The sequence below is a fragment of the Gadus morhua genome, chromosome 19 (assembly GCF_902167405.1).
Source record: "Gadus morhua chromosome 19, gadMor3.0, whole genome shotgun sequence".
NCBI classification, from domain to species: domain Eukaryota; kingdom Metazoa; phylum Chordata; class Actinopteri; order Gadiformes; family Gadidae; genus Gadus; species Gadus morhua.
The window spans coordinates 14,001,883-14,014,386 of record NC_044066.1 but is presented as its reverse complement, the minus strand read 5'-3'; the positions used below and the strand labels follow the sequence as shown (position 1 = coordinate 14,014,386).

General features: G+C 50.9%; 1 protein-coding gene across 4 annotated transcripts in view; it reads left to right on the top strand.

The window, feature by feature from the left end:
- The first annotated feature begins 4,435 nt into the window (after window positions 1–4,435).
- LOC115532298 (solute carrier organic anion transporter family member 1C1) overlaps window positions 4,436–12,504 on the top strand; it is an 11,314-nt gene continuing 3,245 nt past the window's right edge. For 3 of the 4 annotated variants that reach the window (XM_030341987.1, XM_030341986.1, XM_030341984.1), the window contains exons 1-11: window positions 4,436–4,786; window positions 5,028–5,169; window positions 5,371–5,503; window positions 6,212–6,321; window positions 6,717–6,863; window positions 7,510–7,608; window positions 8,493–8,741; window positions 9,394–9,558; window positions 9,984–10,182; window positions 10,789–10,954; window positions 11,071–11,255. In XM_030341987.1, the coding sequence (XP_030197847.1) occupies window positions 4,688–4,786; window positions 5,028–5,169; window positions 5,371–5,503; window positions 6,212–6,321; window positions 6,717–6,863; window positions 7,510–7,608; window positions 8,493–8,741; window positions 9,394–9,558; window positions 9,984–10,182; window positions 10,789–10,954; window positions 11,071–11,255 (1,694 nt within the window). In that variant the 5' untranslated portion in view covers window positions 4,436–4,687. Of the gene's footprint in view, window positions 4,787–5,027; window positions 5,170–5,370; window positions 5,504–6,211; window positions 6,342–6,716; window positions 6,864–7,509; window positions 7,609–8,492; window positions 8,742–9,393; window positions 9,559–9,983; window positions 10,183–10,788; window positions 10,955–11,070; window positions 11,256–12,504 lie in introns of all 4 variants that reach the window. The other variant, XM_030341985.1, reaches the window with a different exon arrangement.

Genomic DNA, 12,504 nt, shown 5'->3' with positions numbered 1-12,504 from the left:
AGATAAAACATTAAGAACATTTTCTTATTTACTTATTATTCTTATTTATTTATTTATTTATATTGATCTGGATCAATCAGGGTCAAATGGTCAAACGGGTCAATGTGAGGCTAAATGCTGACCCAATACCCAATTGTATGATCAATGCATACACAAAATGCATACATGAAATCACTATAGTTTGAGTAACTTCAATTATTACATTCATGCTCTGCATCGACAACAGAACTTCTCCCAGAGATGTCATCGTTGGAAAAACGCCAACATAAACAAACACTACAACATGAAACGGAAACATCACAATGGAAGACGTGTTATGATGTCATGCACAAAGCGAGACACAAAATGATTGGATTGAAATTGAACAATATTTATGTAAGACTTATTTTCTATTATCTTTAGTCTTTTTTCTAGAACTTTATGTTGCGTGTCTTTCAAAACACAGATTCCCTCCTGCAGTGGGCCAAATGTTTCTACATCGGTGTAGAAACACACAGATCAACGCACGTGACACACACACTCCTCAGAGTACGTTTTCTCCTCAGGGAACGTTTCCTCACCCCGACGTACATTCCTGTCCCTCCTGGAGAGCAGCACTGCACCCGGCCAGTCTGATACCGCTCAGGAATGCCGGGAACGTTAGAAAGTTAATCCCTGGAGAACCAATCCTCTTGTGACCACGGCTGCTCCACAAAGCCCCCCCCCAATCCTCCCCTCGCCCCCCTCCCATTTTCATTAAAATGCTCTTTTACCCCCAGGTGTGCGGAGCCGTTACAAGCCCGTTTACAAACCAACCCTTTAGTGACATCACAAGTTGGCGTGTCAGAGGTTATTCTGCTGACGCTTTTGTCCAAAGCGACTCACGACATCGTGCACACAACAACAGAAGAGTCAACCATGCAGGGTGACAGCCAGCTCGTCAGGGGTTGGCTGTGTCGATCACGCAGCAGAATCCCAACACACCTTGAGTGTGGCCATCTTGTGAGTACTGCCCTCTAGCCATGGCCGCCAACAACCAGGGATAGCATTGGTTCAAACGTACAGCAGGGTGTAGTTTCCTTACCCAGCCGTCTGCGGGTGTAGCCCCATAGCAACGCATGTTCCCCCAGAACCTACGGTGAATGTGGCTAACCCTCAGCCGGCAGCCTACAAACCAACTACATAATCCTTACACAAACTCACCCACCTCAACAAGAGTTTACATTTTCTGAGACAGATTCCACGCGGCAGGCTCCTTTGTGGACGTACCAAACGGTTTAGTGTGAAGCAACCATCCTCACTGGGGTTGGCCTGCAGGTGGCTCTCGTTAGAAAGCAGCCAGCCTGAAGAGATCAGCGTGATTAGCATTGTTAATTAGCATATCCTAGTGTGGGAGCTCACGTGATGACAGTTGGGTGTGGCCGGTGTCGGAGCAATCTCCCTCAGCGCAGACAACGTTTAAGGACCAGTAGAACAGTAGAAAAGATGACGGTAAAGACAGTAGTGCTACAGTAGAACAACATGAAGACAAATACAGTTGTACTACAGGAAGATGAAGAGGTTATTACGGAAGTACTGCAGTAGAACAAGACGAAGATAAATACATGAGTACTACAGTAGGAACAAGATGAAGGTCAATTTAAGTGTACATTTGACATAATTGACCCAATATTAAACATATTTGACATTAAACATGAATACATTGGCCTCAGTAAAAGTTGTTATATCTTACCATGGATAGGAAATGTATATGTATATGAAATGTTGCAAAAGTAATCAACACAACATAAATGCAAGACACACACATAACACATAAACTGAGGTCAACCTGGCATGAGGTTGTTGGTTCTCTCAGGGTCAGAGGTCAACCTGCCATGAGGTGGTTGGTTCTCTCAGGGTCAGAGGTTAACCTGCCATGAGGTTGTTGGTTCTCTCTAGTGAGGGCGGGTTCAGAAGTCAACCTGCTGTGAAGTTATTGGTTCTCTCTGTTGAGGACAGGGTCAGAGGTCAACCTGCCATGAGGTTGTTGGTTCTCTATTTTTCTTGCCAATAATGGAGAAAACCAACTTTTCCAACTCCGCTCTGTCCTTTCACAGCCCCTTCCTCGCTACCCATTCCATGTCTCTCTCTCCTTCTCTCTTTACCTCTGTCTCGGTCTAACTCCCTCCCCCCTTTCTCTCTCTCTCTCTCTCTCTCTCTCTCTCTCTCTCTCTCTCTCTCTCTCTCTCTCTCTAGCTCTCTTGCTCTCACTCTCTCTCTCTCAATCTCTCTCTCTCTCTCTCTCTCTCTCTCTCTCTCTCTCTCTCTCTCTCTCTCTCTCTCTCTATCGCTCTCTTGCTCTCTTGCTCTCTCTCTCTCTCTCTCTCTCTCTCTCTCTCTCTCTCTCTCTCTCTCTCTCTCTCTCTATCTCTCTCTCGCTCTCTTGCTCTCTCTCTCTCTCTCTCTCTCTCTCTCTCTCTCTCTCTCTCTCTCTCTCTCTCTCTCTCTCTCTCTCTCTCTCTCTCTCTCACCCTTTCACTCCCCCCTCTCCCTCCCTGTCCATTCTCCCTGCCCGCCTGTTGCCGGATCCATTCTGGGACGAGTTGGGAATGAAAATGCAGCCGATGTTTTGTCCTGCTGATCGCCCCTGCCTTGGGGTCTGAACACAGTGGAGAAGGAGGAGTAGAGGAGAGGAGGTGCTGATCCTGGCCTGGACACAGAGGAGGAAGGGAGGGGAGGAGGAGAGGAGGTTCTCCTGGCCTGAACACAGGGGAGTATTAGAGGAGAGGAGAGGAGGAGGAGGAGGAGGAGAGGAGGTGCTCCTCCTGGCCTGGACACAGGGGTGGAGGAGGAGAGGAGAGGAGGTGCTCCTCCTGGCCTGGACACAGGGGTGGAGGAGGAGAGGAGAGGAGGTGCTCCTGGCCTGGACACAGGGGTGGAGGAGGAGGTGTGTTGTGTGTGTCCATAGGAATGCGAGTGTGTGAGTGAATTGGGGAGAGGGAGTATGTGCGTGCTTGTGTGCATTTGAAGGTGTATGTGCGTGTGTGTTTGAAGGAGTATTTGTTTGTGTGTACTTAGGGGAGTGTGTGTGTACGTGTGTATGTGTACGTGTGTGTCTGTGCGATTAGCTTCATATTGGCACAGGGGCGTGTGCAGAATTAGCCCATTGTGGAATCAGAGCAGGATTACAGAAGCTGGGGGCGCCCGCCCACTCAGCCGTCGTTCTCCGTGCAGACCAGAGGTTCCTTCAGCAAGACCCTCTCTCTCTGTCTGCTCCGCGCGTCCCCTCAGTGGACCACCAGCGCACCCCAGGCTAATCCTCGAATGGAGGCGGACCCCTAAGACCAGGACCACCTGAGACCTGCTCCGGTCCTGATCCAGGAGGACTGACCAGACCGGAACCCCAGACCTGTTCAGGTGAGGCTCTCCTCGTCTCCCATGATGCACCTGGAGCAGGTTCAGGGTGAGGGGTACCCTTTGGGCTATGGTTTGTTTGAATTGGTTTTGATTTGTGTTCAAATGGTTCATACTGTATGTCATCTCAATAGCGTTAAGCTTCGAGACGGGTACTTTATGTCACTTTACATTACTTTGCTTTACGTTGCGTTACGTTACTTTACCTAAAGGCTTTGTGTGGTTACGGTCAGGGTTAGTGAGACGTCTGCGTTTCAAGCTGACTGGCAGCGTTGGATGGGCGGCCATTGCTTTACAAATATGGCCGCGGCCCTAGGCTGTTTGAAAGACTGCAGCCAATCAGAGTCTTGCGAGATTCTTTGGTGACAAAGCAATACAAATAACTGATTCTGTTCTGAAAAAGAAGCCGACCATGCAAACCTGTTCAGCTCATCGTCTGTTTGGGTTGAAAAACGTTTGGATTACTCTGGGATGGCTGCACCTCGTCAGAGGCGGCCATGGGTCTTTATTTGGCAGGCGGGGGGGCTGCTGGCTGGTCATGCCCTGAATGCACCCCCCCCTCACACACACACACACACACACACACACACACACACACACACACACACACACACACACACACACACACACACACACACACACACACACACACACACACACGCAGTCTGGCATCTTAAAATGCTCAGGATCGTCTCGCAAGGCGAGGGCTAGGATCTGGGTCAGACTGCTGCATCATGGGAAACGGATGCAATTCTGTTGTGATTGCTAAAGTGACCCCTCGAATACTGAGTGATTTATTGATTAACTGTTTTTTACCTTCGCTTTTTAGGATTGTAACATTAATTCCTTTTGAAAATACTTCCTTTGTTTTTTTTTGCAGTGCTTTGACCTGACAGACAGACAGACAGACAGACAGGCAGACAGACAGACAGACAGACAGACAGACAGACAGACAGACAGACAGACAGAGAGGCAAACAGACGGGCAGACAGACAGACAGACAGACAGACAGACAGACAGACAGACAGACAGACAGACAGACAGAGAGGCAGACAGACGGGCAGACAGACAGACAGACAGACAGACAGACAGACAAACGAGGGAGGGGAGACAGACAGACAGAAAGACAGACGGACGGACGGACGGACGGACAGACACACAGACATAGACCAGACCCTTGGTGGGTGAGACAGACCGACAGACCAGAGGGGCTGAGACTGACAGACCAGAGGGAGGTGAGACAGAGAGACTGAGGGGGGTCAGACAGAGGGACAGAGTTTGGTGGTCAGACAGACCAGAGGGGGGGGGGTGAGACATGGCCAGGTGGTCTGATGGTGGCGCTATGACCAGTCAACAGTCTCTCTGCAGCAAGGACCCGGCCCCCAAAACCAAGCGCAGATGTTCCACTCTCAAGGTACTGGAGCACACGCCCATCTCACATCTCCCATACAACAAATAATAACCTGCAGTTCCTCTGAGGGCCTGCAGGGGGGTTTAGCGGTGGGAAGGCAGAGATGCATGTTGATGTATGCACCAAATTAATTATAAACTAACCAAGTATAAAGTGGCTCAGATGCTGTCATCAGAACCGGGTGGTGGATCCAGGAGTCTGTCTTGGTCATCAGCCCCTGTCTCTCTCTCTCTCTGCTCCCCAGCTGTTCATCATGGCGCTGGCCTTTGCGTACTTCTCCAAGGCGCTGGCCGGGTCCTACATGAAGAGCGCCATCACTCAGATAGAGAGGCGCTTCGAGCTGTCCACCACCCACGTAGGGATGGTGGACGGCAGCTTCGAGATGGGTGAGGGGGGGGGGGGGGGGGGGGCACAGAGGAGTCTAGTTGAACTCTGAGCAATCAAACACCCTAACCAGCCTACCACCCTACAACCCTAATCCTACCACCCTAACCCTACCACCCTAACCCTACCACCCTAACCCTACCCCCCCTACCACCCTACCACCCTGACCACGAGGCTCTTCTTTATTCACGTGCGTCCTTTAGGCAACCTGCTGTTTCTGGTCCTGGTCAGCCATTTTGGCGCCAGGCTGCACCGGCCGCGGCTCATCGGGGTGGGCTGCCTCCTGATGGCCGCCGGCTCCTTCCTCACCGGACTGCCGCACTTCTTCATGGGCAGGTCAGCCGACCACAGCCTGGAGGGGAAGGGCCGCAGGCCTCGGTGGCCCACAACCAGTGACCGAATACCAGTTAGCCCACCGGTTCCAAAACAGTAACCCCCAGTTACAGACCCCCGATCACAGAACACCAGTTAGGTCACCAGTCAGACCACCAGTTACGGACCACAGGTTAGATCACCAGTCAGAGCACCAGTTACAGACCACCGGTCACAGAACACCAGTTAGATCACCAGTCAGACCACCAGTTACAGACCCCCGGTCACAGTACACCAGTTAGATCACCAGTCAGACCACCAGTTACAGACCCCCGGTCACAGTACACCAGTTAGATCACCAGTCAGACCACCAGTTACAGACCACCGGTCACAGAACACCAGTTAGATCACCAGTCAGACCACCAGTTACAGAACACCAGACAACCCGTTAGACCACCAGTTACAGACCACTTGTTAAAGAACCCCAGTTAGACAACCAGTAACACATTATTTAAAATGGTTCTTGCGGTATACATGATATACATGTTGTGTTTCAATGGGATTCCTGTAGAGTCTTGACTGCATCATTTAAACTCAATACAAACGGAGACATTCTTTAATGAGGACCCAAATTCAAGTGAGCCCCTTACGGCCAGAGTGACACAGAATCAGGTTAAGTGTCTCCCGTCCAGCCTGAAGAGGACACTCTTGTGTGTCTCTTGTGTTTCCCAGCTACACGTACGACACGGCGGTCCACAGCTCCCTCAGCGACAACGGCAGCATCGCTGCGTGCGTGGACGCCCCGGAGCTGGACCCGGGTCCGACGCTAGCGGACAGCACGGGTATGAACAGGACATTGTTGGTATGTGTGTTTGTGTGTGTGTGTGTGTATGTGTGTAGCCACCAAATCCTCATAAAGAGTAAAAGTAATTTAACAAATCAATCATTACATATAGGACTGTGTAAACACCAGCTCTCTATGTCCACAGCATCCCTGCTTATCACTGAGAGGACATTCTCCTAACCTTGATCTCTGTTCCCGTACCAGTCACTGATCTATGTCCCACTATGTGTGTTTATGTATTGGTGTATGTATGTGTGTGTGTGTGTGTGTGTGTGCGTGCGTGTATGTGCGTGCGTGAGTGCATGCGTGCGTGCATGTGTTTACGTGCGTTCATGTGTGCGTGCGTGCACGCTTTCACGCGTGCGCGCTTTCATGCGTGGGTCTGTCCCCCAGCGTGTGTGAAGGACCCCAGCTCCCACATGTGGATCTACGTGCTGCTGGGCAACGCTCTGAGGGGCCTTGGGGAGACCCCCGTCACTCCGCTGGGGATCTCCTACATCGACGACTACGCCCGGGCCGAGAACTCCCCCTTCTACATCGGTACGGGGGGGGGGGGGGGGTCCTTCAGGGACAATGGGCAGCTCTGTTACCCAGAGTGAACCCGTCTCTCTCCCGGGAAGAAAGGTTTTATTATTCTGTGCAGTTATGATCATAACTGCACAGAGAGAGAGAGAGAGTGTTTGTGTGGGTGTGTGTTTGTATTTGTGTGTGTGTGTGTGTGTGTGTGTGCGTGTGCTGGAGAGAGAGATAAGGAGGGAGGAGTAGTGGAAGGTTGTTAGGGAGGGATAGGGAGGAGGTAGGATAGGGGAGAGACAGAAATGGTAGAAGGAGGTAAAGAGGCAGAGAGAGGAGGAAGGGAGAGAGAGCTGGGAGCACAGAGTTAGGAAGGCGGGAGGAAGAGAGAGAGAGAGAGAGAGAGAGAATTATGTGGCATGCAGCAGAACAGACACGGCAGAAATGGAATTTCATATCCATAAGCCTGTTTGAATTTGTCTATAACCCCACAAAAATAAGACTTTTGGACGCACATTGTGGCCGTCATAAAGCCCTCTCCGTCTCCTCCTCTCTGAGGTGAGCCAGGTATAGAGAGGTTCATTATTTAAGGGATCCACTTGAAGTCAGCTCTGTAACCAAGCATCACGTTAGATGGTGATTGGTTAACCTGGTGTCGTTGTGGGGTCCTCAGCGTGCGTGCACACGATCAGCCTCCTGGGGCCCGTGTTCGGGTTCCTCCTGGGATCCGCGTGTGTGCGGCTCTACGTGGACATAGGATACGTGGATCTAGGTGAGAACCTAACAGAGACCCCCTTATCGTGTTCACTGTGTGTGTGTGTGTGTGTGTGTTTTTGTGTGTGTGTGTGTGTGTGTGTGTGTGTGTGTGTGTGTGTGTGTGTGTGTGTGTGTGTGTGTGTGTGTGTGTGTGTGTGTGTGTGTGTGTGTCTGCGTGGTCCATTAATAAGTTCTGTATTATGTCCTTTTGAATTTCATCAATATAGTATTATCCATCAGTACTAGCATGATTATTATATGTGACTACGCTCTGTGAATTACTATAGCATGAAGGGTAACTTGGTTCCGTGACATCCTCCTACCAAGTCCAACTGACCTCTAGTCTAAGGCGGCTCCCAGAAACCACTTTACACGACAGGGGGTGATGAGAGCCTGATTATGCTTGATCTTCGTTTACGATGTCTATGAAGATCAGGGATAATCACCCCTTCATAATCACCCCTTCATAATCCCCCCTATACAATTACCCCTTTCAAGATTGCAATGGCGACGGTGAATCTCACAGTGAACAAAAGCGTCCGCTTGATGACTGAATGGTTCATAAGTTGAGCTTCAAGTCTTTAACGTTTCAGCAAGTGGCCGCGTCCGACACACAGAATAAGGTTTTGTAAATGACTTGTCCAAAATAGACTTGAGTCGAGATTAAACAGAGATGAAACAGAGATGATACAGAGATGAAACAGAGATGAAACAGAGATGAAACAGAGGTGATACAGAGATGATACAGAGATGAAACAGAGATGAAACAGATGATACAGAGATGATACAGAGATGAAACAGAGATGAAACAGAGATGCTCGGTTAGGCTGCTCGTCGACCTGGGGCAGCAAAGCGTTGGCCCTCCACCCCCTCTGAGCCTTGTGGTTGTTTCTCCCCCAGACAGCGTGACCATCTCCCCTAAAGACGCCCGCTGGGTGGGCGCCTGGTGGCTGGGCTTCTTCATCTCCACCGCGCTCCTGCTCATCTCCGCGATCCCCTTCTGGTTCCTGCCCCGCACCCTCCCCAAGCAGGGCCCCCCCGAGGGGGAGGGGCCCCCGACCCACCCCCACGCCATCCAGGAGGGGCTCCTGGAGCTGGACGGGGATGTCCCCCCCAGCCCTGAGGACAGACCGGCCCCCATCCACAAAGGTTAATAGTAATAATGTTAAGTTGATGCTAATAATGTAATGTTTATCTTACACATGTTGTAATATGTTTTTTTTTAATAATGTTCATGTCTGTTGAGTCCTTTCTATCGCAGAATAAAGACAAAAAAATACTATGGGGGTCGAGCGTACTGAAGAAAGCCCTTACATTGCATTATTATGAATTTAACTTAATTTTACGCCAGTACAGGTTTCTATATCGATTTTGTGTGTGTGTGTGTACCTGTGAGTACCTGTGTGTGTGTGTGTGTGTGTGCGTGTGTGTGTGTGTGTGTGCGTGTGTGTCTGTGTGTGTTTGTGTGTGTATCTATTTCCGTGTGTGTGTGTGTGTGTGTGTGTGTGTGTGTGTGTGTGTCTGTGTGTGTGTGTGTGTGTGTGTGTGTGTGTGTGTGTGTACGTGTCTGTGTGTGTATCTAAGTGTGTGTTTGACACACACACATAGAAACACAGTTTCGCTCTTTGGGAGCCATAATCACCTCTCACAATAGGTGAGAGGAAAAGAGAACAAAACGGTGGTCTTTGAGACTGCCGCTTTAAAGGGTGAGAATCATCACAGTCTTGACTTGGAACGGCGCTAGACGTGTGGGTCCTCCTGGATAAAGTTGGTGCTTTTGAACGGGTTCCTCGTTTTGCAGGGCTGCTCCAGTCCCTGAAGCAGCTGTTTGGGACTCCGGCCTACCTCCTGCTGCTCTGCTCCGGGGTACTGCGGTTCAACGCCGTCATCGGCCTCTTCACCTTCAAGGCCAAGTACATCGAGCAGCAGTTCGGACAGTCCGCCTCCCGGGCTAACTTCGTGATCGGTAAGGAGCGAGGAGAATTGGTGTAAAGTAGGAATGCACATTTGAGTCGTATTTAGCTTTAGTTTAGTTTGTTGAGAGATCATCAAGTCTGTCATTGGAAACAAACAAAAGCAACTTTTTTTTTAAATACTTGGGGACTCTGAGCGCCTGTTCGTCTGTTCCGCTGGTTCAGGTGCGCTGCTGTTAGCCTTGTGCTCGCTCACCTGTTCCTGTGGTTCAGGAGTGCTAGCGTTAGCCTAGCGCTCGCTCACCTGTTCCTGTGGTTCAGGTGTGCTCGCTCATCTGTTCCTGTGGTTCAGGTGTGCTAGCGTTAGCCTAGCGCTCGCTCACCTGTTCCTGTGGTTCAGGTGTGCTCGCTCACCTGTTCCTTTGGTTCAGGAGTGCTAGCGTTAGCCTAGCGCTCGCTCACCTGTTCTGTGGTTCAGGCGCTCTGACACTGCCGGTGTTGGCGGTGGGGATCTTCCTCGGGGGGCTGCTGATGAAGAGGTACCGGCTGAGCGTGTTCTCCGGCGCCCTGCTCTCCTTCGTCACCTCCGTCGTGGCCTTCTTCCTCTTCCTCCTGCTCCACCTCGGCACCAAGTGTGAACACGTGGCCGTCGCCGGACTCACCGTCTCCTACAACGGGTGAGAGAGAGACAGAGAGAACGGGCTGTGAAAGGACAGAGTGGAGTTGGAAAAGTTGGTTTCCTCCATTATTGGCAAGAGAGAGAGAGAGAGAGAGAGAGAGAGAGAGAGAGAGAGAGAGAGAGAGAGAGAGAGAGAGAGAGAGAGAGAGAGAGAGGGGGAGAGAGAGAGAGAGAGAGAGAGAGAGAGAGAGAGAGAGGGGGAGAGAGGGGGAGAGAGAGAGAGAGAGAGAGAGAGAGAGAGAGAGAGAGAGAGAGAGAGAGAGAGAGAGAGAGAGAGAGGGGGAGAGAGGGGGAGAGAGGGGGAGAGAGAGAGAGAGAGAGAAGGAGGGAGGAGGAGGGAGGAGTAGTGGAAGGTTGGGAGGGAGGAATAGAGAGGAGGGAGGATAGGGGAGAGACAGAGATGAAAGGAGGAGGGAAGGGGGGAGGAAGATAGAAGGAGGTAGAGAGGCAGAGAGAGGAGGAAGGGAGAGAGAGAGAGAGAGAGAGAGAGAGATATTGACAGATGTGGGAGGCGGAGACATGAGAGGATATAGAGGGGCGGGGAGGTAGGGAGGGTTCCAGAGGGTGAGGGCGTGGCAGTGACTCCTCCCCCTGACCCTTGCAGGACGGCGGGCGTGTGGGGCGGGGACGAGGCGGTGGTGGCCCCCTGTAACCAGGCCTGCTCCTGCCCCCTGGAGGCCTGGGACCCCGTGTGCTCCCAGAGCGGCATCACCTACACCTCGCCCTGCACCGCGGGGTGCCTGGGGTCCTCGGGGAGCGGCAAGGCCACCGTAGGGACGCACACGCACACACACACACACACACACACATGCACACTATGTGTGCCTGTGAGGCCCTTTGAGATGTAAACTGTGATTCAGTGCTTCGACTGCTTGCTGTTCCCCAGGTCTTCCACAACTGCAGCTGCCTGTCCCACTTCTACCCAGAAGGGGGCAGCACCTCAGTGAGCCTGGGCCAGTGTCCCCGTGGCAACGACTGCGTCCGCAGCTTCACCTCCTACATGGCCATCTCTGTCCTTAGCTCCTTCATAAACGCCTTGGGAGGCATGCCAGGCTACATGGTTATCATACGGTACGCTACGCTTACTAGGGCTACATGGTTAGCAAAAGGTATGCTACACTCTCTAGGGTTACATTGTAAGCATCCTCTACACTATCTAGGGCTACATTGTTAGCATACAGTATACTACAGGCCCTAGGGTTACATGGTTAGCAAAAGGTGGGGTCATCCCTATGTTCTCTGGGTCCTATGTTCCCCGGGTCCTATGTTCCCCGGGTCCTATGTTCCCCGGGTCCTATGTTCCCCGTTTTTCCCTAAAAGGGTCATATGTTCCCCTGTAGCAATACATATCGGGGAGCATAGGACCCTTTTTCTGAAAAAGGGTCCTATGTTCCCCGCAATCTATCAATCTTTAAAAATATTTAAACTTTGACGCGACATTCGCGTGATGACAGCCAATCAGCGTTCAACCGGCCAACTCAGTGCAGTGTGCAGTCCGGGGTGAACTGCAGCATGGAGGAGAAATTGATTGTTGCCGTTTGCGACTCCCGGAGCTCTATATATAATAGTATATAATTGTATATAATTGTATAATGATATCACGGCCAAAAGCTCTGTGTGCCTCCGGATGGCCGTAGCGCGGGGAGCTCTCGTAGGGATTGGGCTTCTCGGGGTTTGTTTAGCGGCGTATGAATAGACTGCGTCAGGTTCTCCGACGTCTCTCCCTCTTCCACAAAAGGTAAAGACATGCAATGGTGGTTATCTCAGCCGGAATTTGGCAGTAATGGTGGAAAAAGTAACCGGGGAACATAGGACCCTTTTTTTTTTAAAAAGGGACCTATGTTCCCAGGTCACATACATATCGGGGAACATAGGACCCTTTTTGGAAAAAAAGCGGGGAACATAGGACCCTTTTTGGGAAAAGCAGGGAACATGGGACCCTTTTTTTTTAAAAAGGGTCCTAGGGTCCATAGGACCCGGGGAACATAGGACCCGGGGAACATAGACACGCTCCCCAAAAGGTATCCTACTCTACCTAGGGCTACATGGTTAGCATTCTCTACATTATCCTAGACATTATCCTGTAATCCGAGATAGTTTAGCATACCGTATGCTATCCAAGAAGCCGTAGAGAGTGTAGCATACGGTATGCTACACTCTCTAGGGCTATATGGTTAGCATAAGGTATACTGCGTTATTTGGGTTACATGGGTAGAAATCAGGTTAGGTTCACATTTGCTTAGCTAGAATAATAAACATATGGTACAAAAGGGGCTCCATTCATATAGCTAAATGGTTAGCATGCAGTAAGGTCACACAG